Below are 23717 nucleotides of genomic sequence, written 5' to 3'. Positions count from 1 at the left end.
AAAAAGACTATAGACTTAAAGACTTCTCTCTGTGCTTGGAGCTTAGAAGAAAAAATGACCCCATGAAGGTAAGTAAACCTAGTATTGTGAAAATTTCAGGGAGAAGGCCTCATGAGGAAAATAAAATAGACTTCTTGCTAATTGAATTGAGGTAATTTTGAGAAGAAAGTCAAAGGACATGATCCAATTTACACCATAACCTTATGAAACAAATCCGATTTCTTATATGTTGCTTTGGGATCTATTTTTCCTCATTTAATATGCACAAAGTTTTTTTTATCTTGCCATTTAATAGTCTTCCAAGACATGATTTTTGTTGGATGAATAGTATTTTAAAATGTTTTAATTAGTGCATTATAATTACAAACAGTAATGGGTTCATTTTGACACATTCATACATGCATGGCATATAATTTGCTCCATTTCAATCTGCTATACTTCCACTTTCCCTCCCCCTATTCCTCATCCTCTACGGGTCCTCCTTCTATTCATTTACTGTTTTTTTTTTTAAACTGGTGCTTTATAAATATACATAAAGGTGGGGATGCATAATATTCTGACACACAGATAGACCATAATTTATTTAACCAATTGCCTATTGTTGGCTATTTAGGTGATCTATCATTTTTCTCCACTAAATATATATCATTGTAATGAATACTTTCATACATAAGTCTTTGCACAGATACCTCATTATTCCATTAAAACAAATAATTAGAAATGGAATTACTGGCCAAAGGATGTGCAGGTTTTAAGGCTTTTGATAAAATCATCAAATTGTCCTTCAAAATGGCTAATCAATTTGAACAAACACTAGCAGCACATGGGAATCCCCATTTTACTAAGAGTGGTTTATTATTTTTAAACTGCCCCAATATAGACAGCAGGCTGTGCCCTGCCCTGAGTTACTCCATTTGGAGTACAAGGACTAAGGCAGAATGAACAGGTATCTTGGCTGTGCAAGTAGATAATCACCAGATGCTGGGCACAAAAATTTTATGAAGAACAACCACTAGCTGTAGAGCACAGTTATAAGGCACAGACTGAAAACTTATTCATGTTAATAAGAAAACTACCACCTGTGAACTTATCAAATTATGTCAGGGGCACACAGACACATAGATTTATCCAGAACAAAACAGAGAAAGCTAGCACGGGAACTTATCAGAAGCACCAGATGAAAGAATGATGCAATTCCCTCACCTGAAACATACAAAAGGGCAACTAAAACTATGACACAGTATAACTAACCTGTCCCGTTATTCTGGACCACTCTGTGATGGGTGTAAGTACCAGGAGACATAGTTCACCAGGCAGGAAGAACTTCTAACTGTTCCTGGACTTCAGCTTCTTCCCTAGGCTGTCAGGCTTTATAGCTGTATGAACTGTTTTATTAAACCCTTATCTAAGAACCTGCAGTAACTCTTTGTATCAACTCTTTGCCTTTGTTCTTTCTGCTGCCTCTTTAAATCCTGTGGCTTTCTTAACCCTTTCTTCACCCATTCTGTAACCTATGTAATAGGGAAGTATCATGTGTGATGTGAGTGTTATACATATTAGTAAGTAAGATTAGAATGAAATAAAGAACTTGCAATTTCCATGATCACAATTGCCAAGGGAAATAAAGAATACTCTGAAATAAAGCCAATGCCACTGATGTAGCTTGTGAATTTATTTATATTCAATCTCAGGAATACTCAGTGAAGTAAATTCAATGAAACTGATGTAGTTTGTGAATTTACTGATATTCAAAGAATTCTCCCAGAAACTTGGGAGGCTGAGGCAGGAAGATCACAAGTTCAAGGCTAGCCTTGGCAATTTAGCAAGACCCTGACTCAAAATTTAAAATAAATAAAAGGGCTGGGGATGTAGCTCAGTGGTAGAGTAAGTTCAATCTCCAGCACCACAATAAATTCACTCATTCATTCTTTTACTATGATATTGTGGAAAGGCACAGGCATATCAAGACCATGTAAATGTAAATAGTGTAGCTCACTCATAACAACCAGTAAGCAAAAAGAAAAAAAATATATTTTTTAATTGGTATTTCTCCTACTGTTAATGAAAGTGACTCTTTTCAGGTCGTTTGGATTTTTATATCATTTTAATGAATTATTTTATCTTTTTTCCTTTTTCAGATGAGGAATTCATAAAATTCTAATTAATTTATAAGTACCATGTAATATATATTTGATGAAGACTTAGAAAAGTCCAAAGGCTTCAAACAAATAAATCTTAAGGTGATATAAATGCTGATATCCATGATTTGATCAGTACACATTGCATACATGTACTGAAAGCCTTCACTGACTCCCATAATAATGTACAATATTATGTTAACTAAAAACACTAAAAAGAAGCAGTAATTATTGGACAGTTTGTCAAAGAATCTATAATTTAATTCTAACTTTTATTATTCTCACAATTACTATCTTCCTCACAGCTAACACTCAGTATACTGATTGATGATAATCATCTACCCTGTGCTGGCCAATTCATTAACTATAAGTCATAGGTGGCTATTAAGATTTGAAATGCAGACATAAACTGGGTGTCAACCTACCTTATATACAAACAGAGATATGAAAAATTGTGGTATATAGGTGTAATGAGAATTGTAATGCAAAAAAAAGTATATGTATAAAGACACGAATTGGCGTGAACATACTTTATATACAAGGATATGAAAAATTGTGCTCTACATGTAATAAGAATTGTAATGCATTCCACTGTTGTGTATTTTAAAAAATAAAATCAATTAAATTTTTTAAAAAAGACTTCACATGTGACTAGTCCAAATTTGGCTATACTCTGTAAAATACACATTGTGTTTCCAAGACTTAGTATAAAATAGAAATAAAAATCTTAATAATTTTATATTGATTGCAAACCGAAATAATATTTTAGATATAATGGATGAAATAGAATATATTGTTAAAATTTTAGAAAAAGAGAATGAGTCTAGTGTTTCTAGCACAGGTAAATACATAAGCAAAGACACCACTGAAAGACAGAAAATCAGAAGAGAAAGATTCTGAAGGAGGAGTATTAAATTCAGTTTTGGATATGTGAAGTTTGAGATACCTATGGTCAATAGGAATGTCTGAAGCTCAGCAAAGAATATAGTCTGGGAACCTATGGGTTATTTTTACGTGAGTCATACACGAAATCATGATCTAATAGTGTGAAGACTGTTAGAATGAAAACAGACCTTTGAGAACACCAATATTTCAATGAGCAAGAAGAATAAAAGATTCCCATGAAGAAAAAATTAACTGGACAGAGAAATAAAAGGAAAAACATCAAACAATGTTATCCACTCAAACCAGTGGAGCATCTCATAGAGGTGGAATTAAAGATGAAGGGATTCAATGCACAGAGACTTGAATTGGGATAGCAAATAAAGGTAAGAGGGTTTTAAGCAGCAGAGATAGAGGAAAGTTCATTTTTAATGGTTTCAGGTTTGGTTCTATTTTTGCAGTATTGGGGACTGAACTCAGGGTCTCCTGGCATTGTGATACAAGTGCTCTACCACTGAAATACACCTCCCAGGCCTTGGCTTCATTATTTTTTGGAAAAATAAAAAAAATCATGTTGCCTTATGAAAGGCCTTAAAAAGTCAAAAATTAGAATAAAATTGATCAAGCACTGTTTATGAACATTTATGACATGAAAATGAGGATTATGACCTCAATTATATAAGTAAGGGTAATGTTCCAACTGCCTCTGGGAAAACCTTTCAGAAGATTTTTTTAAGTCTCAATTTCTTATTTTTTTTCTTAAAATCTCAGTTACTTACACACTGAAAGTCAATAAAAAACAAAGTACAAAGGAAAACATAAATAAAAAAAAACCATAAACAAATCACTCCAGCTTCCATATTTAACAATTTCAATACAAAGTTTTACTCATTCATTCAACAATTATTTGTTACTAGTGTATGATAAAAATGATTAAGACCAGCCTCTATTGATAAAGACCCCAGTCTAGTAGAAGGAACATGCATACTAACTAATAAGTAAAAGGTACTACTGGTAAAGAGTCATTTTAAGATACTAATTATGGCTGAGGATGAAGAAACTTTTGTTTTGGTTAACAAAATCTTGGGTGGGGAAGCGGTTAGGTAAACTGACCTTGAAGGCCTATTGGGAAAATGTAGATGAGGGTGAGAGAACACTGTTGTCAAACAGTATAGTACACTGGAAAACCTACATGCAGTTTAGTGAAGATAACTGCTATTCATCCCAGATTTATACAGAAAGTGCCAGGAATTTGCTTAATCCTTTTAAGAACCCATTTAACTGATTAAAAAAAAAACTAAACTAAAACACAGGTTAAGTTAAATAATCTGGCCAAGTTCATATAGCTCAGTATCCAGAGTTTAAATTGGCCTCCAGGCACCCTGGGTAGATACTGCTCTTAACCACAACTCTGTGGTGACTCCCTAGTAAACAACTTTTTCAACATTGACTATGGAGGTTCTGAATGTATATATGTTATAAGGAATTTGCTTTTTATCCTGGAGCTAAAAGTGTGGAGACTTCGATGAAAGGCAGGTGGATGTTATGATTGATTATCATAAAGAAGACTGGGAGAAAAAAAGGGAAACCAATGTCTTAATGTGGCTAGAAATGACTAGAGTAGAAAAAAGACGATGGAGTTTAAAATGTTATAAATTAGTTAGAAGTAATGACAATGTCAAGAGGGCAGCCAATTTAGAATTTATCAATTTTTTCCATAAAAACATGAATGGAAATTTTTCTTTTTGGATGGAGGATGGGAGATGTAGATCACAGACTAATACAACTATATTAATAGAAAAGGAAAAATTCCTGCTTTAAAAAAAAAAGACGAAACAATTCATCACCCATTTTAACTGTTATCAACAATCTGAGATGACAGGAAATACACAACAGGCTAATTCACGTCACAGCATGTGCAGAAATCCCAGGAGTTAATGATAAGATAATACATTTGAAATATTTAACAGATGAAGAATGAACTTATAACCTTTTCTGCATTAACACTCACTATGGCATTTCCTGGAACTATAACTTCTTAAAAAAATAATAGAAGTCAGACAGTATGACTATATTTATATATCTCCAATTATTTCTCATAAACTACTTTCCCTATTGGGGGTAGTGGGGGGGGGCTTTCAGTTATGGGATGGGCTCAAAACAAAATTTTCCAAATATGTTTTTAACATAATGAATTCTCTCTTTGAAAAAATGGAGAGAAGGCCTTACATGGCATATATGAAGAGCAGAGCTTGAGCTGTACAGATTTCACTTCAGAAAGTACAGTATAGAAAGAAAACATTAGTACACCAGAAGTCTGGCTGTACATTCAGTCATAACTGTCCTTCTCCAAAAGTAATCACTGTCCTGACTTCTAAGAATATACATAAGTTTTTGAACTTTATAAAACAAACTTATATAGTATGTATTCTTGTATCTGGCTTCTTTCTTTCAAGGGTGTTTGTGAGATTTACTCTTGTCAAATGTAGTAGCTGTCAACTTTCATTGCAAATAATATGCCACTGTATGACTGGAATATTGTTTGCTCATTTGATGTTTGAATTTTGAGGGGACATTTAAATTAGTCCCGGTTTTGATTTACTGTGAATACAGCTGATTAAGGACTTTATTTAGTGTTTTTAATATATATACTGATAAATATAGAAATACCCATTTCATGAGATATTTTTGTATGCAACTTTAACAGAGTCTACAAAACAATAATTTAAAGTGATTATATCAGTGTATACTACTTTCAGCAATTCATTAGAGATCCCCATGTTTCTCACCCTAACTAACATCTAATATTATTGGTCTTTTCAGTGGAGAATAATGGTATTACATGGTTTTTATTTGCATTTCTCTAAAGACTGATGATAAAACCACTTTTTAAAATATTTAGTAGTTACCTGGAGATGTTCTGTGAGGTAACTACCCCAGTCTTTTGTCCACTTTTTATTAGTCTTTGTTTACCTTACTAGCCTGCAGAAGTTCAAGATTATATCTGGAGTTACAAATCTTTCTGTTAAGGACCAGAGAGTAAATACATAAGGCTTAGTAAGCCAAAGGGTCTCTATTCAATTCTCTGTGTTACAACATGAAAGTGTCCTTATCTAATATATAAATGATTGTAGTGTGTTTCAATAAAACTTTATTTATGAACAATAAAATCTGAGTCTCATAAAATTTTCATGTATCACAATATGTTCATGTATCACAATATGTTATTCTTCTGGTATTTTTCAACCATTTAAAAATGTTTAAGAACTACTTTTAGCTTACAGTCTACACAAAAAAAAGCAGTCAGAAAGATACGATCCATTAAACTGTAAGTTGCCAACCACTGACGCAGATAAAGACCTTTGCCAAATTTCGTAGTCTTGCCGGAGGTTAATCAATGTTGCTATTCTTTACATAGACTCAACTTTGGCTTTGCTGACATTGTTTTAATTCTTTTTTAATTTCATTAACTTTTGCTCTTGTCATTATCTTTTATTCTATTTTCCCACATATTTGAATCTCCTAGTGACTACTGGGAGGAGGATTATATGTACTCTACATCCATGTCTGAAACCCACAAAATGTACCAAGATAAACAAATTTTCATGTAAAATAGAACTAAGGGGTGGCTAACAACTCCAAAATACAAATTGCAGTGTATTCTATCAAATGCAATATAATCTGGGACAAGTTGATAAAAGATAACACAAGATAGCCTGTATCTTTATATATTTAAGCAGTGCTGGATTTCTCTAAAATTAATGAAGAAGATCCTAAGAATTTCTGAAATGATGCTCAGACAAATCATAGGAGAGAGAGCAAATATTCTTTTAAGGGTAATTTCCTCATAGTGGAATGGCAGGAGAGATGAAAATAAGAAACTATAAGTACGTGTCATTATTTTCCCTGACTGCTAAATCAAAGAACATATAAGAGGGAAGACAAGTATATAAGAGAAAGAAAGGAACTACTAACTATTCTTGCAGCAATGATCAGCATTAGCTGAACAGATCAAAATAAAACATCAAATCATCAAACCAAATTACACAGAAAAGTACTTTGCATTCTGTTTTAGTGAGCTTTTTGTCATTGTGACCAAAACATCAAACAAGAGCAATTTAGAGGAGAAAAAGTTTATTTGGGGCTCATGGTTTTAGAGGTCTCAGGCCAAAGACAGCCAACTCCACTGCTCTGGGCCCAAGATGAGGGAGCACATTATGGGGGAAGGGCCCCAAGGAGGAAAGCAGATCAGAGAGAGGTCAAGGGAAGAGACAAGGGACTACAGGGAAGATGCACCTTCTAAGATACACCCCCAGTGACCAATCTCCTCAAGCCATGCTCTACCTGTCTATAGTTACCACCCAGTCAATCCATTTAAATTAGTATGGACTGATAGGTCATAGCTTTCATAATTCAATCACTTTACCTCTGAATATTCCTGCATTAACAGGATCTTTGGGGGACACCTCATGTACAAACTATAACACGCTCTTTCCTATATAATCTATTCACCCAAAGGAAGGGAATGGGAATGCTGAAGAGAGACATGTTCTGGATCAGAGAAGAGATACCTTGTGAAAAAGTATACTGAGACAAGAAAAGCAAACAAAACCTTCCAGATGCCCCAGATCACACTGTCCTTCCTTATACTATTACCATTACAATAAAAAAAATCAATAATTAGCTTTGAGCTCTTATATTCTAGTCACTATTTTGGGAATTTTTCAAGGAGTAGTTCTTAATCGTCAATGAGGTAGGTATTCTTATTATCTCCACTTTACAGATGCGGGAAATGAAGTTCAGATAGATTAGGCAAATCTATTAATATAGTTATTAGGAAATACAAGACCCAGAATTTGATCCCAAGGATACAGGTCTAAAAGTTGGGATTTTTTAAAAATTAGTATGGACTGATAGTTAGACATAATACCTTTATTTATTTATTTTTATGTGGTGCTAAGGATCAAACCTAGGGTCTTACACGTGCTAGGTGAGCGCTCTTCAGCTGAGCCACAACCCCAACCCTAAAAGTTGGGATTTTAACTGTGATGCTGTATTGCTTCTTCCACAACTATTTTAATGTTAAAACAATTAGCAGACACAGGATATTTTTATTTATGCAGTAAATATTTACATACCTTGTACTGTAAGCTCTGCTTGAGCTTCAATTGTTTCATTTCCATTATCAGCTATACAAAAATAAGTCCCAGCATCATCCTCAGTGATATCACTGATTTCCAGACTACCACCTGCCAGCAAGACCAATCTTTCAGAGCTGCATAAAAAAACAAGGATACATTTTAGTATGAGGGAAATAATACCTAAGAAACTCTGCATATAAAATAGGAAAAACACTTAGGAGAAAACAGTATTATTATAAATATGGTCACAAATTTAAACTACCATAAAATTATTAGAATTTAATTCCAATTTGTCTTGCTCACAATTTTATATGCATAAACATCATAAATACAAATCAAATGTTACATTGAATTATTTCTGACACTTCTAGGTATCAAAGGAATATCACTTTTATTCCACTTCACCATCCTGCCTCCCAACTCCAGCCAGTATTTTAGAAATTATTTAATTCTGAAGTTTGGAATCAATCTGAGATTGACCACTAGTTATGCCATGCTGGGTGAAGGAGAGGGGAGAGGGGAGAGGGGAGAGGGGAGACAAGACTACATAATGTCAGATCAGAAATAGTAAATACTGGGATGACAGTACCCACTGAAAATTTCCTACCGTGGCTTGGATAGAAAAGGAGAGGGAAGGCGGGAAGAAAAAGACATTACAGCTGCCAGAGAGTAGGTCTGGTATTGTGTACAAATCAGCCATCATCACACCATTACCAACAAGGATATTTGTTGGTAATGACCAAGAAAAACTAAATCCTGTAACATCAAGGAAGAAATTACAAGTCAATTGTTTCATCAAATTTTTATAATCTTTTTTCTTGAACAATAGAAATCCATTAAAAAAAGTTAGGGGTTGGTGGTCATATGATGAACTTTGAAAGACTGCTCTGGCAGGAGTGTGAAGATATATTTGGAATGAGGCAAGATTACATGTGGCAAGAACAGGAGGCTACTGCAGAGACTGAAGTGACAATAGCTAAGAATACCTAGTAACCGCATGGTTGTATTGCAGAGATACCGAAGAAGTAAAATGACAAATCTTGCAAATGGACTGGATATTGAAGCTGAGGAAGAAACAAATGCCAAAGAAGATTCCTAAGGTTACGAAAGTGTGAAAGAGAAGCAAAGACAAATAGTGCTTGCTTTATTTAGTTTTTTTGTTTGTTATAGTTATTTGAGTGAAAGTTTAATAGGTAAAAGAGAAGGAGCTAACAGAGAGGGGAAAATGTCAAAAAAGGGATTGCAGCTCAGTGGTAGAGCACTTACCTAGCATGTATGAGGCATTGGGTTCGATCCTCAGCACCACATAAAAACAAAATAATAAAATAAAGGTATTGTGTCCAAAAGAAAAAAGGCGGGGGGGATTCTTGAAGGCACTGGAGAAGATAGGAAGTAGCAAGGTCTAGGGCATAATAAGACTTCTGAGACACTACAGCAGGAAAGGACAGTTAAGGAAAACTAAGGCTTATAGATATTCCTCTGGCACAAAATTTACTCTCTCATTGGCTTACTTTCATTAAACTTTTCTTCTGAAGTAAATACAATCTCACATGTAATTCTTATAAGTAATACAAAGAGGTTTCACATATGCTTTATCTTTATCCCAGACCCATGGTAGCATCTTGTAAAACCAGAGCACAATATCACTATCAGGATACCATCAGGACACAGAACATTTCCATAACCATTATATCTTTTAAAACTCATACATAACTTCTCTCCCATTCTCATCTTCTGATCAGCCATTGGCAGCTGCTAATCATGATTTCCAGTTTTGTAGTTTTGCCATTTTAAGAATGGTACATATCCAGGTGCACAGGCACACACTTCTAATGCTAGCTACTCAAGGAGGCTGAGGCCTGAGGATCTCAAATCCCAGGCCAGCCAAGACCCTGTCTCAAAATAAAAAGGAGTGGGGATATAGTTCATAGGTAGAGTCCCCCTGGGTTCAAGCTTTGTACTGCCAAACACACACACACACACACACACACACAAAAAAAAAAAAAAAAAAAAAACCAACTTTATAAATAGGATTGTATAGTATGTAATCTTTATAAACTCTCTTTTTTTATTCAGTATAATTCTCTGGAGACTGATCAATATTTTGTTCCTTTTATTGCTTAGTACATGCTATGGATCTACTATGATTTGTTTAACTATTCACTCAATGAAAGACAGGTATTAAAACACTTGTGCACATTTTTGTGTGAATGTAAGTTCATTTTTATGAGATAAATGCCCAAGAGCTTGAGAATACAATTGCTAGGTTATGTGGAAGTTTTATAAAAAATGGCCAAACATTTTTCCACAATGCCTGTACCATTTTACATTCCAAACAAGCAATGTCAGAATGACCCACCCCATTTCTCTATATCCTTGCCAGAATTCAGTATTGCCACTTTTTTTTTTAAGCTCTTCTGGCAGGAATGTAGTGATATCTCATGGTGGTTTAATTTGCATTTACCTAATAGCTAATAATGTCAAAACACTTTTCTTAAATTTGCCAAGTGTAATTCTGTTTGCAAAACAGCTCTCCATGTCTTTTGCCCATGTTCAAACTGGATTACATGCTTTTTACTCTTGAGTTTTTGAGAGATCTTTATATATATTCTAGATACTAGTCCTTTGTTGGGTATGTGGTTTCTAAATATTTTCTTCTACCTTGCAGCTTATCTTTTCATCCTCTTAATGGGGTCTTTTATGGAGCAAAAACTTTTAATTTTGATGACATTCAATTCGTCAAATTTTTCTCATATGGATGGTGCTTTTGGCATGAGGCCTAAAACCCTTTTGCCCAGCCCTAGATCCTAATTATGTATGGGTTTTCTAAATTTTTGTTTGTTTTATACTCAGGTCTGTGATCCATTTTAAATTAATTCCTATATGAAATCTGAGACTTAAGACTCATATTTTTATCTATGTATAAATGTAGGAGTATTTGCTGAAAAGGCTATCTTTCCTTCAGTGAATCATGTTTGCACCTTGCAAATCAGTTGGGCATATCTCTGTGGGTTTATGCCTGGGTTCTCTATTCTGTTGCATTTACCTTTGTGTTCATATTCCAACAGTTCCATACCTCTTGATTACTGTAGCAGTGTAATAAGTCTTGAAATCAAACAGATTTATTTTCCTCACTTTTTAAAAATTGTTCTTACTATTCTAGTTCTTTCCCTTTCCATATAAATTTTAGAATAATCTTGTATATAAGAAAATCTTACCAAGATTTTGATGAGAATTGAATTAAGTTGTATTTCGGTTTGAAGAAAATTTGCACCAAGCTACATCCCCAGCCCTTTTTATTTTGAGACAAAGTCTAGGTTGCCCAGATTGACCTCAAACTTGCAATCCCACCTCAATTTCCCAAGTCATGGGGATTACAGGTGTGTGCCATTACACTTGGCTCAATTTGAAGAAAACTGACATCCTTACTATGTTGAGTCTTCTAATCCTTGACACAGTATGTCTCTCCATTTATTTAGGTCTTGGATTTCTTTCAATAATATTTTGTGGTTTTTAGCAATAATTCCTACACAAGTTCTGTTAAATTTACATCTATTTCAATTCTTGTGGGTGAATGCAAATGGTACTGTATTTGCAATTTTGGTGTTCAGGTGTTCACTCCTAATATATAGAAAAACAATTAATTTTTAAATTTTTCTTATATCCTGTGAACTCGATTAATTCTAAAGGGTTTTTGGGTTTTTATTTTGTTTTGGTTTTGGTAGGTTTCTTGGGATACAGACAAACACACTATCTACAAACAAAAATTGTTTTATTTTTTTTCCCTTTCTGATCTCTATGCCTTTCCTTTTTCTTGTCTTATTGAATTGGCTAGAACTTCCAACACTATGACAATGGATTTTTTTAACTTGTTCCTGTTCTTAGGAGGGAAGGTTCTAGCCTTTTATCATCAAGTATAATGTCTGATGTAGGATTTTTCAACTAAGTTATTTTTCTGGGATCTTGAAAAACAAGAACGCATGTTCAATTTTGTCAAATGCTTTATCATGAAAGGTTGGTTTTTCCTTTAGCCTGATAGTATGGTGGATTACATTGGTTGATTTTAGAATACTTAACTTTTCATCCCTAGAATAAACTCCATTTGGTCATGGCATATAATTACTTTTATGTATCAATGAATTCTATTGCTAATATTTTGTTAAGAATTTTTGTGTCTATATTCCTAGGAGGTCTAAAGTTTATTTTTGATATTGTCTTTAATTTTGGTATCAGGATAATATTAATTTCAACTCTTTCTTTTCAATTTTCTGGACAGACTATAGAATTGGAGTTAATTCTTTTTAAAATATTGATAGGATTCTTGAGTGAAACCATCTGGGTCTTGAGATTTCTTTTTCAGGAGTTTTGAAATTACAGATTCAATCTTCTTAACAGTTACAGGACTATCAATTATGTGTTTGGTCCACCACTCTATTTTTAGTACCTAGTATGGTACCTGATATATTCAGCATTTAATAATTATTTGTGAATAATGCTGAACCAATGATAATCACAGAAATTCTCACTTTTTAAAAAATTTTTTTAGTTGTAGTTGGACACAATATTTTTATTTAATTAATTTATTTATTTAATGTGGTGCTGAGAATCTAACCCAGTGCCTCACACATGCTAGGCAAGCGCTCTACGACTGAGCCACAATTCTAGCCTGAAATTCTCACTTTTTATATGAAAAAAATTTATTCAGATCTTCAGAATGTCCTTCTATAATGATAAAATGTACAAGTTTTAAAATAAATCTATTCTGGATTCTTACCCCTGGTATTTTAACATGTGGTCAATTAAATTTTTTTTTAAGAATTTAACCTTTATTTTTTATGCATTTGTTTTTTATATGGTGTGGAGGATCAACCTAGTACCTCGCTCATGCTAGGCAAGCACTCTACCACTGAGCTACAACCCCAGCCCTTCAATTAAAACTCATGCTCTAAGAGCTTGAAATATTTTTCTCCTCTATTTCAAGATTCCCTATGTTGTAGTTAGCAAAAGTTTAAAAGAAATTTCTTTGAAGTCTTTTAAGTTCTTCACCTCATATTTAGATAGGAAGAAAAACAGGAAGAAAGGAAAAAGCAAAACATGGGCAAAGTGGTGGGTGAATGGATGAATGATGAGGAAGAAATCAGGCAATATTGGGGATAATACCATTAGTTCTGCTAATGAATATGTGAGGAACAATCTGATTCATCATCCCCAGTAATCACTGAAGGCCAATCACCTAGCTGACTGCATAAATATTCCTTTCCATATTTGAAACAGAGCCTCTTTAAAATTAAATACAACTTCCTGATGACCACTTTCTGCATCTGGACTTTTGTCCATCTCAGAATGAAAATTAAAAGGCTATCCCCTGGCCCACGGAGGCATCAAGGAACTGAAACTGATACATATTTCTGACTAGTACTGCTCAAGTGTGTGTGTGTGTGTGTGTGTGTGTGTGTGTGTGTGAGAGAGAGAGAGAGAGAGAGAGAGAGAGAGAGAGAGAGAGAGAGAGAGAGAGAGAATTTCCTGCCTTTTGTCCAACTGAACCTCCTCTTCTCTTAGGGTCCCAGAGCCCTTGAAGACAGAGATTTGCAACAGAAAAAGATCTCCTCTCTCTTCCTCAAAGCCTGTTTTAATAAACCTGCTTTTCTTCACCAGCCTTGGTCTACCAAATTTTAGTGTAGTTGAACAGTGGAAACTTCATTCCCAGCAACATGTCTTGGCTACTGAGATGCACAAATTAAGATTGTCGGTTCACTATGAATAACTCAAGTAGGAAACTCAAATTTATGGCCACTAACCACATGAGACCTGTAAGACTTGAAATGTGGGCAGTATGATTGAAGAACTAGTTTATCTTATTTCATTTTAATGTACAAACTAAAGCAGTATAAATTATGTTCTAAGCAGCACACCATATAAAATATTAGTATATTTAGTAGTGCACACATACTTCTTATTTTTTTAAATACTTTTTTAGCCGTAGATGAACACAATATATTTATTTATTTTTATGTGGTGCTGATGATCGAACTCAGTGCCTCACACATGCAAGGCAAACACTCTACCACTGACCTACAGCCCCAGCCCGAATACTTCTTACTTTTTTAGTGTGGCTACCAGAAAACTTTAATTTACATATGTGGTTTATATTATATTTTCATTGAACAGCACTGCTCCAGTAGAGTGGTCCTCAACTGGGAGTGATTTTGTCCCCTACCCTCAAGCAAAGGACATCCAAAAACTGGAGATATTTTTAGTCATCACAACTGGAAGTGCTTTTAGCATCTATTGGGTAGAAGTCAGAGATGTGAGTATATATCCTATAATGTACAGGACAACTCTGTTTTGAAAACATGCCTGACTACTGCTATCATCACTATCACACCAGTTCTCATATGAGAGAGAATTCAATTGAGTAAAGTACTCATTACCTAAGGAAAAAATGAGGCGGGAAAGGAGACAGAGGATAGGATGGGTCGTGTTAAGAGAGAAGGCTTTTGTGGAAGATGCAAAATTTGTGAATACAGCAGAGCTAGAATGATTTCAAAAGGCAAAAGCAAAGGATGAAGAATCCATTTGCTTACACTATTTGAGCAAGGAAAAAAGATTTTTAAAAATGATAAGAATGAAAGAGAAGACTCAGGCTAGTTGAGACTACAAGTTCTTGCAACAATTTAGGGAAGGAAACCCCAAAGCTATAAGTTAAGTATATCAAAGTTTCAGAAAGAACAAATGGAATGATTATCCTTTAATATTTTGAAAGCATGTTTTTTCTTTAAATATCATAATAATATATAGCACATGAACATATTTCAAGGATGACATATGAGCATTATGTGTTTAAATAAAGTAATCATTTTTTATTAACAATAGTTCCAAAAAGGATTAGATGGTCTCAAGCTCAGACAGAAAAAGGCTTTTAGGCAGACAACATTTACCCTTCTGTGTCAAGTGTCTCCTCATTTTTCATCCATCTCATGGCTGGTGCAGGAAGTCCTGAAGCAACACATGGCAACACTGTGCTCTGACCAATGACTCTGACTAAGGAAGAAGGTTGTTTCAAAAATACCAAGTTGAGTGTTTCCTCGGGATCTAAAAAGAATTTAAATAAAAGACAAAGCACTTTATCAGTTAGTCATAAGGAATGTCTAACTCCTATTCAGTCTTATGGGGCTTTTTATGACAAAATATTTTAAGCAAAAGTGACACAAGAAAATTACATTTGGGGCTGGGGTTGTGACTCAGTGGTGTAGCACTTGCCTCACAAACGTGAGGCATTAGGCTCGATCCTCAGCATCACATAAAATTTTTAAAAAAGTCTTGCATTTATCTACAACTGAAAAAAAGAAAAAAATCCATTTAAAATAGCAAAAATTTATCAAATAATTTCTATATGCAAAGCATTGTGATAGGCTGTTTAGGGATCTTAAAGCAAAAAAGTTATAGTTCCTGCCTTTAGATTAAATTTACTTACTGGTCAAACAAGGGAGATTTGACATGGATCCTCTTTATTTTACAACATTAATGTCACGAGTGGTTCAAACAGTAGAGAAAATGAACAAGTTCAGGACTCTTGAAATTCTCTCCTACTCATAGGGATATGAGAGGTTTCCTGTCCTTCCCTGGATTTATTATTTCTGAAAATCTGTCTGTATTTCATCTCATTAACTTGCTCACTTAGTCCGTCAATCCTTGATTTTGTAATGCAGCAAACTAAAGTTACTACTGTATTTGTGTATCCTTTATTCAGATAAAGAATTAAATGTGTTCATTTTATAGAGTTGACCTCTTATGAAAATGTGAAAAGGCTATACTCCTGTGGGTAAAAGATAAAGTTCTTTATTTAATAGGGTGATATTAACTTAATGTTAATTTTGAGTGGAAAAAAAGACCATTCTGAGGCAGAGGGATATAAGTCATGTCACCACACTTAGGAAAAGGTGTTCTATGGGCCATGGTTAACAACTATCAGAAATGGTTTTAAACTTGTCCAGTCCATTAATTATGGTTCTTTAGTCATGGTAACAAGTAACCACTGCCTAACAGATTAATGACACCTCACTTCAGTGAATGTGCCTTTGAAAGCCAACCAATAAGTGACAATCCTGGGCTTTAAAAGTCAATCAATCACGGGCAAAGTCATTCACTGCTGTAACCTGCCTCTGCCTCTTTATATATATATATATATACAAACCAAAACAATGCCTTCAACAACAACAAAAAACCAAAACAAACAAACAAACTATAGAAGATCAGCAATCAGCTTTTCTTGAGAAGACTGTCTGATAAGCAAAGCTCTCATAGACTTCAGTCAGCAAAATATCCAGCACTGTTTTTGTTTTAGATATCAAGTAATGGTCTCATCCTTTGACATTAAAAACCTTGTTTTCTTGAATCAAATTCTGAGAATTTGCTTGAATGCTATGCTAGGTGTAAAGAAGAAATCTACCATGTCAAATAAACAAGTCAGGAACAGAATGGTCAGGAGGCTGAGGTAGGAGGATTTAGAGGCCAGCCTATCTCAAAACAAAAAAGAGCTGGAGATATAGCTAAGTGGTAGAATACTTGCCTAGCATGTGCTAGGCCCTGGATTCAATTGCCAGTGCCAACCAAAAAAAAGCAGGGCTCAAAGGAAGTAGAATGAAGGATACTGCTTTTGGCAATAATTTTCCCCCCACATTTAATTACTTACACATATTTAACTGAACTTTGATAGACTCAAATAAACAAATTTGTAACAAATACGTATTGGTTTCTATGTGCCAGGGACCATTCTTCACATGACATGAAATCCCCTACTCTTGTTGACCTTACATACTAATGGCGGGGGGAGAGACAACAAACAACACATATGTCAAATGATGATATGTTCTGAAGTAAAATTGAGGAGGAAGGAAACAGAAGGCTGTAATTTAATCAGAATATTTAAGGAAGGTTCACTGATATCTGAGCAGAGATAAGAGGGTGAGCCAGGTAAATAGGATTCCAGGCAGAGAAAATGGCAAGTAGAAAACCTCTGAAGTAAAAACATTTGGAATTTTCTATAAGCATAAGGTGGTCACAATGACAGAGTGAGGGAGAGAAGATCAGGAATTGGAAGGGAGGGGCAAAGGAGGGAAGTGAAAAGATTACATAAAGTTGAACAGACCAAGAACTTTAACTGACATGGAAAACCACTGGTTTTGAGCAAAGATAACTGGGGTTGCTGAGAATACACTGAGACAGAGACGGGGTGTACTTGCCGAGCATGCATGAGGCCATGGGTTCAATCCCACATATGGCAAAAAATAATAATTAAAAATTAAGAAACACTGAGACAGGAATTAAATGGCAGGGATGGTAACAAAAATGAAACAAGCTGCATTTTAAAGCATTAGTTCAAGGTCCATTGGGAACACCATCAAAAGTCATATCCCATAAAACAGGTTTCACTTTGTAAGGCAGTCCATTGGTTAAAAATAAGCCTATAAAGTAGTCCTATATTACCACAATCTCTGCCCAAACAATGTAGGGATGGCCCAATTATATTCATAAACTTTAATCTGAAATGAGAACTATGGAAAGGATCAGGCACCCAGCAATGAGAATAGAAACTGAAAGGTCACGAAATATCAAGGAAGTAGAGGGACTATAATGAGCCACAGTGAGAGGAGGTTAAGCGTAAGGGAGAAGCTGGACAGCTGAGAAAATACATACAAAACCAATTATGAGCAAAGCCAGTAGGAGCAGAAAGAATGAGAAGACACATAAAAAACAGGCACCACTGAAAGAGGAGCTGAGTTTACATGATAAGGGGGAGCAGCACAATAGAGAAGCAAGAGCTCCCATTTGCTAGTGTCTCCAAAGCTACCACATTAAGTTACCACCTTACCCATCCTTTATATGAATTAGCCTGAGTTAGTCTTAAACTGTTACAAGTAAAAATGACCTAATTATAACCATACTCTGTTGTGGGGAGAAATAGCAGCTTGACCAAAGACATAGGGCTAAATATCTCCGAACAAGAAGAATTCAATTAGATATGGCACATACTTTATTACTTGATAATTTTAATAATATATTCACTAAAGAGTGGATTGTTCTGGCCTATTTTTTTTTTTACTCCTGTAAAAAACTGAGACTCCTTTTACTGATAGTTAATACATTACACCACATATTAACAGTTTTTATTTTTTTTAAATAGAATATTTTTTATCCATTTATAAACACAAAACCATCAGTTCTGATAATGAGTTAATACCTGGAAGAACTTTCAATTCAGCTTCATCACTGTACTTTGGTGGCCCACCACTTTCAATTATGCAGCGATATAGTCCCCCATCTCCTTCAGTCACATTACTGATAACCAGTGTTCCACCTGGAAGTTTGATAACTCTATCATCCAGAAGAAGAGGCTGTCTGTTCTGTTCCCACCTCACAAATGGAACCAAATCTGCATTAACTTCACAATTCAGAATTGCACTGTTCCCAGCATAAACTGAAGAAGGTTCTGGTTGACTGGTAAATCTTGGAAGTCCTGGACAATAAAGGAAAAGGGGGGAAAAAAGTAATTAACTATTACTTAAAACTTTAGTCAAGGGAGCCAAGAGCAAGTCAGGCCATGTGGCCACAACATATGGTAGCATCAGGATCAAGAAGGTCCATGCATAGAGAAACCGGCTACATACAGGAATAAAGAGTAAATAAGTTAAATGTACCAAGGATAATTGTAGTCAAGATTCCTCATAGTAGGAAAAGATGCAAATATTGCAAATATGGAAAAGGACAAGGACAGAATAAATTCCAAGGTATGGGTCTACAATAAAGACATCAGATAAACTCATAGCTTTATATAACTACAGATGCAGAACTATATGTAGATATAATATACAGATACAAAACTATTTGTGAAATATGCATATATTTTACACACAGCTTATACATATGTATTTATATTATTATATTCCATACAGAGGATCCAGAATCAGTGTCACTCCAGTAGCAATAAGTACATATGGTGACTTTATCCTTATTTCCAAATAATATTCTCCACTACAAGGAATCAGTGCTTCTTGGAGAAATGGCTGATTCTAGGACCAGATCAGGCAAAGTACAAGAACAACTGGGTTCCTTCCTTTATGATATAAAGTAAAAACTCATAACATACAGTAAAGAACTACTCGAATAACAATGGGTATGTATAAAAAGACACATACAAATCAAGATTGAAGGGAGTTTCTTCTGGCTAAATCTAGAATAATGTAATACCAAAAGAGTCCAAGAGATACAAATGACACATGAAATCCTAGATCAACAGGAAAGAAGACGGCAAAGTTTCAGCTTTTGTTTTTTACTATAATAAACACTACTGAGACAATCTGTGAAATCTAAATTAAGTGGTAGTACTGTATTGAGATTAATTTTCTGATTTTGATGGATGCCTGTAATTATTTAGGAAAATGTTCCTGTTTTTAGCAAACATACACAGATGTTATTCAGGTAGGGGTAACAGGGGCAACATGTCTGCAACTTACAACTATTAATGGTTCAGAAAAAAAATACATACTTGGGGAATGACACAACAGATGTGGTAAAATGTTAACAACTGGGCAATCTGGATGAAGTTACATGAGATCTTTTTGTTCTATTCTTGAAACTATTTCTTAAGTTTAAAATTACTTCAAATAAAATGTTAACCAAAAACTGTGGTCATAAGAGCTCTATAGATGCCACAGAATGCAGAGACAGACAGGGTCAGTTCTGGAGTCACGTGCCTGAATACAATTCCAACACCATCTTTCATGGCTGTTACAAAGTTGGCAAGCTATTTTGCCTGTCTCTCAGCCTCAATTTTGCCATCAGTAAAATGAGAAAAACAATAGGCTTCAGAGGGTCACATTTTAAAAATTATCTAACATAAATAATTTACATATAATATACTGCTTATTGCATAAATACTCACTAGCTACTACTGTTTTAACAATATCTAAAAAGTGACTCATGAACCAATACTCTGAACACAGCAAAATGTTTAAGGACCAGAAAACAAATTATGAAAAATAATTACAGATTTTCTAGTTTTATGATGGTAAATCATTCCAAATATAAACAACGTATGGGTTTTCTAGCCCTGGTACATTTTTCCTTGTTTTTTTCTTTTAATTTCAAGGTGATTTTTGAAGAAATGAAATAAAGGCAAAATTATCCTAAAATCTACTTTTAAGCAACCAGAAGAAAACCAGGAAAAAAGGGACTGACCAAGATAGATCCAAAATCTAATGAAGTCAGGGGAAAAAGGAATCTTAAATAAAACCAAAAACTGCTTCTATTTTGTTAAAGTTAAAAGGACTTTTGAGGTCTTATAAAAATGAGTAATTTTTAAAAGTATAACCCCACAACAACATATGGGGAACTGGCAGGCAAGAAATTTCAAAAAGTTTCTGAATAGGAAAAGCAGATGGGGCAACCAGCAACTGACATATCAAGGCAGAGAATGCTGCTGCTTCCTGTACTCACATGAGGGAAGTCAGTTGTCCTACTGCCTTTCAAGAGAAGAAATTGCAGAAGAAAAAAGAGAATGAAAGTTAAGACACAGAATTGGCAAGAAGGGATTAACGACTGTATTCTCATTTCTCCCACCATGGGGCACAAAATATCACCCACAGCCAGGGTATTCTCTAGGCAGGAAAGCAGAAATTTCTATTGTGGCGAAATCAAATAGCACAGAGAAAAAGCAGCCTTATGTTTAATTCTATGAACTATCTATTTAATGTTCTTTCAAAAACTTCCCTGCTTGCTAAACTTAGCTGGAATCAGTTTGAGTGTTTGCATATAAAAAGCTCTAAAAAGAGTCTTTTAGAATGGTAATTTGACAGTATCATTTTTAAAAATTATCTTATTGATATACAATTTACATACCAGAAAGTTCACATTTAAAGTATACAATTCAATGAATTTTTCATACATGAAGAGGTGTACAACCATTCACATCTAATTTCAGAACCTTTTTATCATTCTCAAAAGAAACCTTGCTCACTCCCCATTCCGTGTATTATTCCCCTCCCTATCCCTCATCACCACTAGACCATCCCTAGGTCAGCCTGAGAAAATGACTTAATCTACCTTCAATCTGTATAGATTTGCCAATTCTTGACAACTCCTGTATATGAGATCACATGAATGTGGTTCTTTATGACCTGCTTCTCTTTTTTTTTTTTTAGAGAGAGAGAGATCCTTCAATATTTACTTTTTAGTTTTCGGCGGACACAACATCTTTGTCTGTATGTGGTGCTGAGGATCAAAGCCGGGCTGCACGCATGCCAGGCGAGCGCACCATCGCTTGAGCCACATTCCCAGCCCTATGACCTGCTTCTTTAACCCAGCATAATATTTTTAGTTCATCCACGATGTCATATGAATTAAGACTTCGTTTCTTCTTACTGCTGAAGAATATTCCATTGTATGAACAAACCAGACTCTGATAACTCATTCACCACTTGATGGACACTTAGATTATTTCCCCTTTTGTGCTACTATGAATAATGTTGCCATGAATAGTCATGTGCAAATTGTTGTGTGGATGTAACTTTTTATTTCTCTTGAACAGATACCTTAGGAATAAAACTGCTGGATCTTATGGTAACTCTATAGTTAACATTTTGATGAAATGACAAACATCCACACACAAACAAGGTACCCTATGATCCAGCAATCCCAATTTTAGTAATCTAGTTTACAGAAATGAAGATTTGCAAAAAAGCAGAAAGCAGTTCACCACAGTATTATCTATACCATCCAACAATTTTAACACACATACAACTCATCAAAAAATAACTGAATAAATCACAAATAACAATACATCCGATGCAACTATTAAAAAGCACTTCCATTCATCCTTTAGATATATCCAGGCCAAGAGTGGGTTAAGTAACTCTCCTACAGAACCCTATAGTGACCACAGAAGTCTGCCCTTCCCTCCCTCTCCTCCTCCCTCCCCTGTACTAAGGATTACATTAAAACTGTCTGCTAAGATACTGTGTCAAAAATGTTTCTTGAAGAACATGAGAGCTAAATCTGGTGGAAAACGGACCAAGAGAGAGAGAGAGGGAGAGGGAGGGAGGGAGGGAGGATAGAACTGTCAGGAGCAAAGGTCAAGGCAGAGAATAAGTGAAAAAAATAAATAAAGATCAAAATATTCAGTACTGCTAGTGCTAAAACTGTGCTGAGTGTCATGTGGTAGTACCAGTGGTAAGGGGGAAAGTGATAAGAAATTAGCCTGGAGAAATAGGTACCAGCTTGAAAAAAGAACTATGAGGCCTTTAAAAGGGTTAAAGGGTTTAGATAATAACAGTGTTATTATCTAAATGAACCACTGAAGGGTGAGAAAGTGCTCTGACCAGTGTGGAGACTAGACTGAAGGAAGAAAGAATGAGATGGCAGACAAGTAGATACAAGGCTGTGGTAAGGGAAGTTGAGGAGCTGTCTCAAGAAGAAGAAAGTATAATGATATAGAAAAATTGGGAGGCAGAATTCAGTGGATTTGGTGATGAGATGTAAGGGACAGTTGAGAGGAAGGAGTCATGAGTAAAACTCAGATAAAAAATATTTAAGAACATAAATGATAACCAGAAGCCTAGCCATAATGACACTGTAGAAGTCATTACGCTATGCATTGGAGAAAGCATGGCAGATGGGTGAGAAAAAGGAAGGATGAGAGAAAGGAGGAAAATGAAAAATGGAAAATTGCCAAAGAGGCTGTTTATTTTTCTCCTCTGATTTTTGCATCTTCAATCTGTGATTATGGAATAATTACAGTGTCTTTTTGTCATACCCAAATTCAACTTTTGAGTATTTAACTCCTAAGACAAAAAGAGTTATCATCCTCTGAATGAATGAGCAATATGCTCTGGAGTGAGTAGGAGATCAGCAACTATAACTCGGAAGAGGGAAAGAGATAGGAGACTACTGTCTCAATCCAGTGAGATTCCATTCTCACATGCCAGCATTTCATCAAGTGAGAATAAACACAGGATTTACAGGAAATTCCATTGTCTACAACATGACCCTTAAGAAAAACTACTTCATTTGGAATTCAACTAAAGGATCACTATATGTATCTTAAGAAACACTGGTGTTCACTACAAAGCAGACATGACTTATTTAGAAACCACATCTTATTTCTCTAGATTCTTAATTTCTCTTAACACTTTTCATCATTATTCAAATAAGGATGTTCCAAAAGGGAGTGAATATTCTTCCCTTTACAAGTTTCTGCTCTTCACCTTAATATATATACGTGCGCATGCTATAAATTTTCAATTAGTTAATTATATGCCCATCCCTTGGTTAAGGCATAAAGGCACCAGGATTATGGCTTCACTATAAGTTTCAGAAAACTATCCCAAATTATTATGCTCGGTGGGATAAAAGTCAGCTGTCAAAGTGATACAGTTTTTCTATATAGCTTCTGCCATTTCCAAGTTATAAATTAAACAAAACAAAAGAAACAAACAACAACAACAAAAAAAAACTGTCATACCTCTGACACCAACTATACCATAAAACAAGCTGAGTTGGA

General features: G+C 34.8%; 1 protein-coding gene across 4 annotated transcripts in view; it reads right to left on the bottom strand.

Moving 5' to 3' along the window:
- Nucleotides 1-23717, bottom strand: part of Neo1 (neogenin 1) — a 222775-nt gene that overhangs the window by 127937 nt on the left and 71121 nt on the right. For all 4 annotated transcript variants that reach the window (XM_026387761.2, XM_026387763.2, XM_026387762.2 and 1 more), the window contains exons 3-5: nt 18402-18677; nt 15100-15253; nt 8159-8295 (exon numbers count right to left, since the gene is read on the bottom strand). In XM_026387761.2, the coding sequence (XP_026243546.1) occupies nt 8159-8295; nt 15100-15253; nt 18402-18677 (567 nt within the window). The remainder of the gene's footprint in view (nt 1-8158; nt 8296-15099; nt 15254-18401; nt 18678-23717) is intronic.

Source organism: Urocitellus parryii, chromosome 6, assembly GCF_045843805.1.
Source record: "Urocitellus parryii isolate mUroPar1 chromosome 6, mUroPar1.hap1, whole genome shotgun sequence".
NCBI lineage: Eukaryota > Metazoa > Chordata > Mammalia > Rodentia > Sciuridae > Urocitellus > Urocitellus parryii.
The sequence above is the reverse complement of the archived record's forward strand: the minus strand, read 5'-3'. Positions and strand labels throughout refer to the sequence as shown.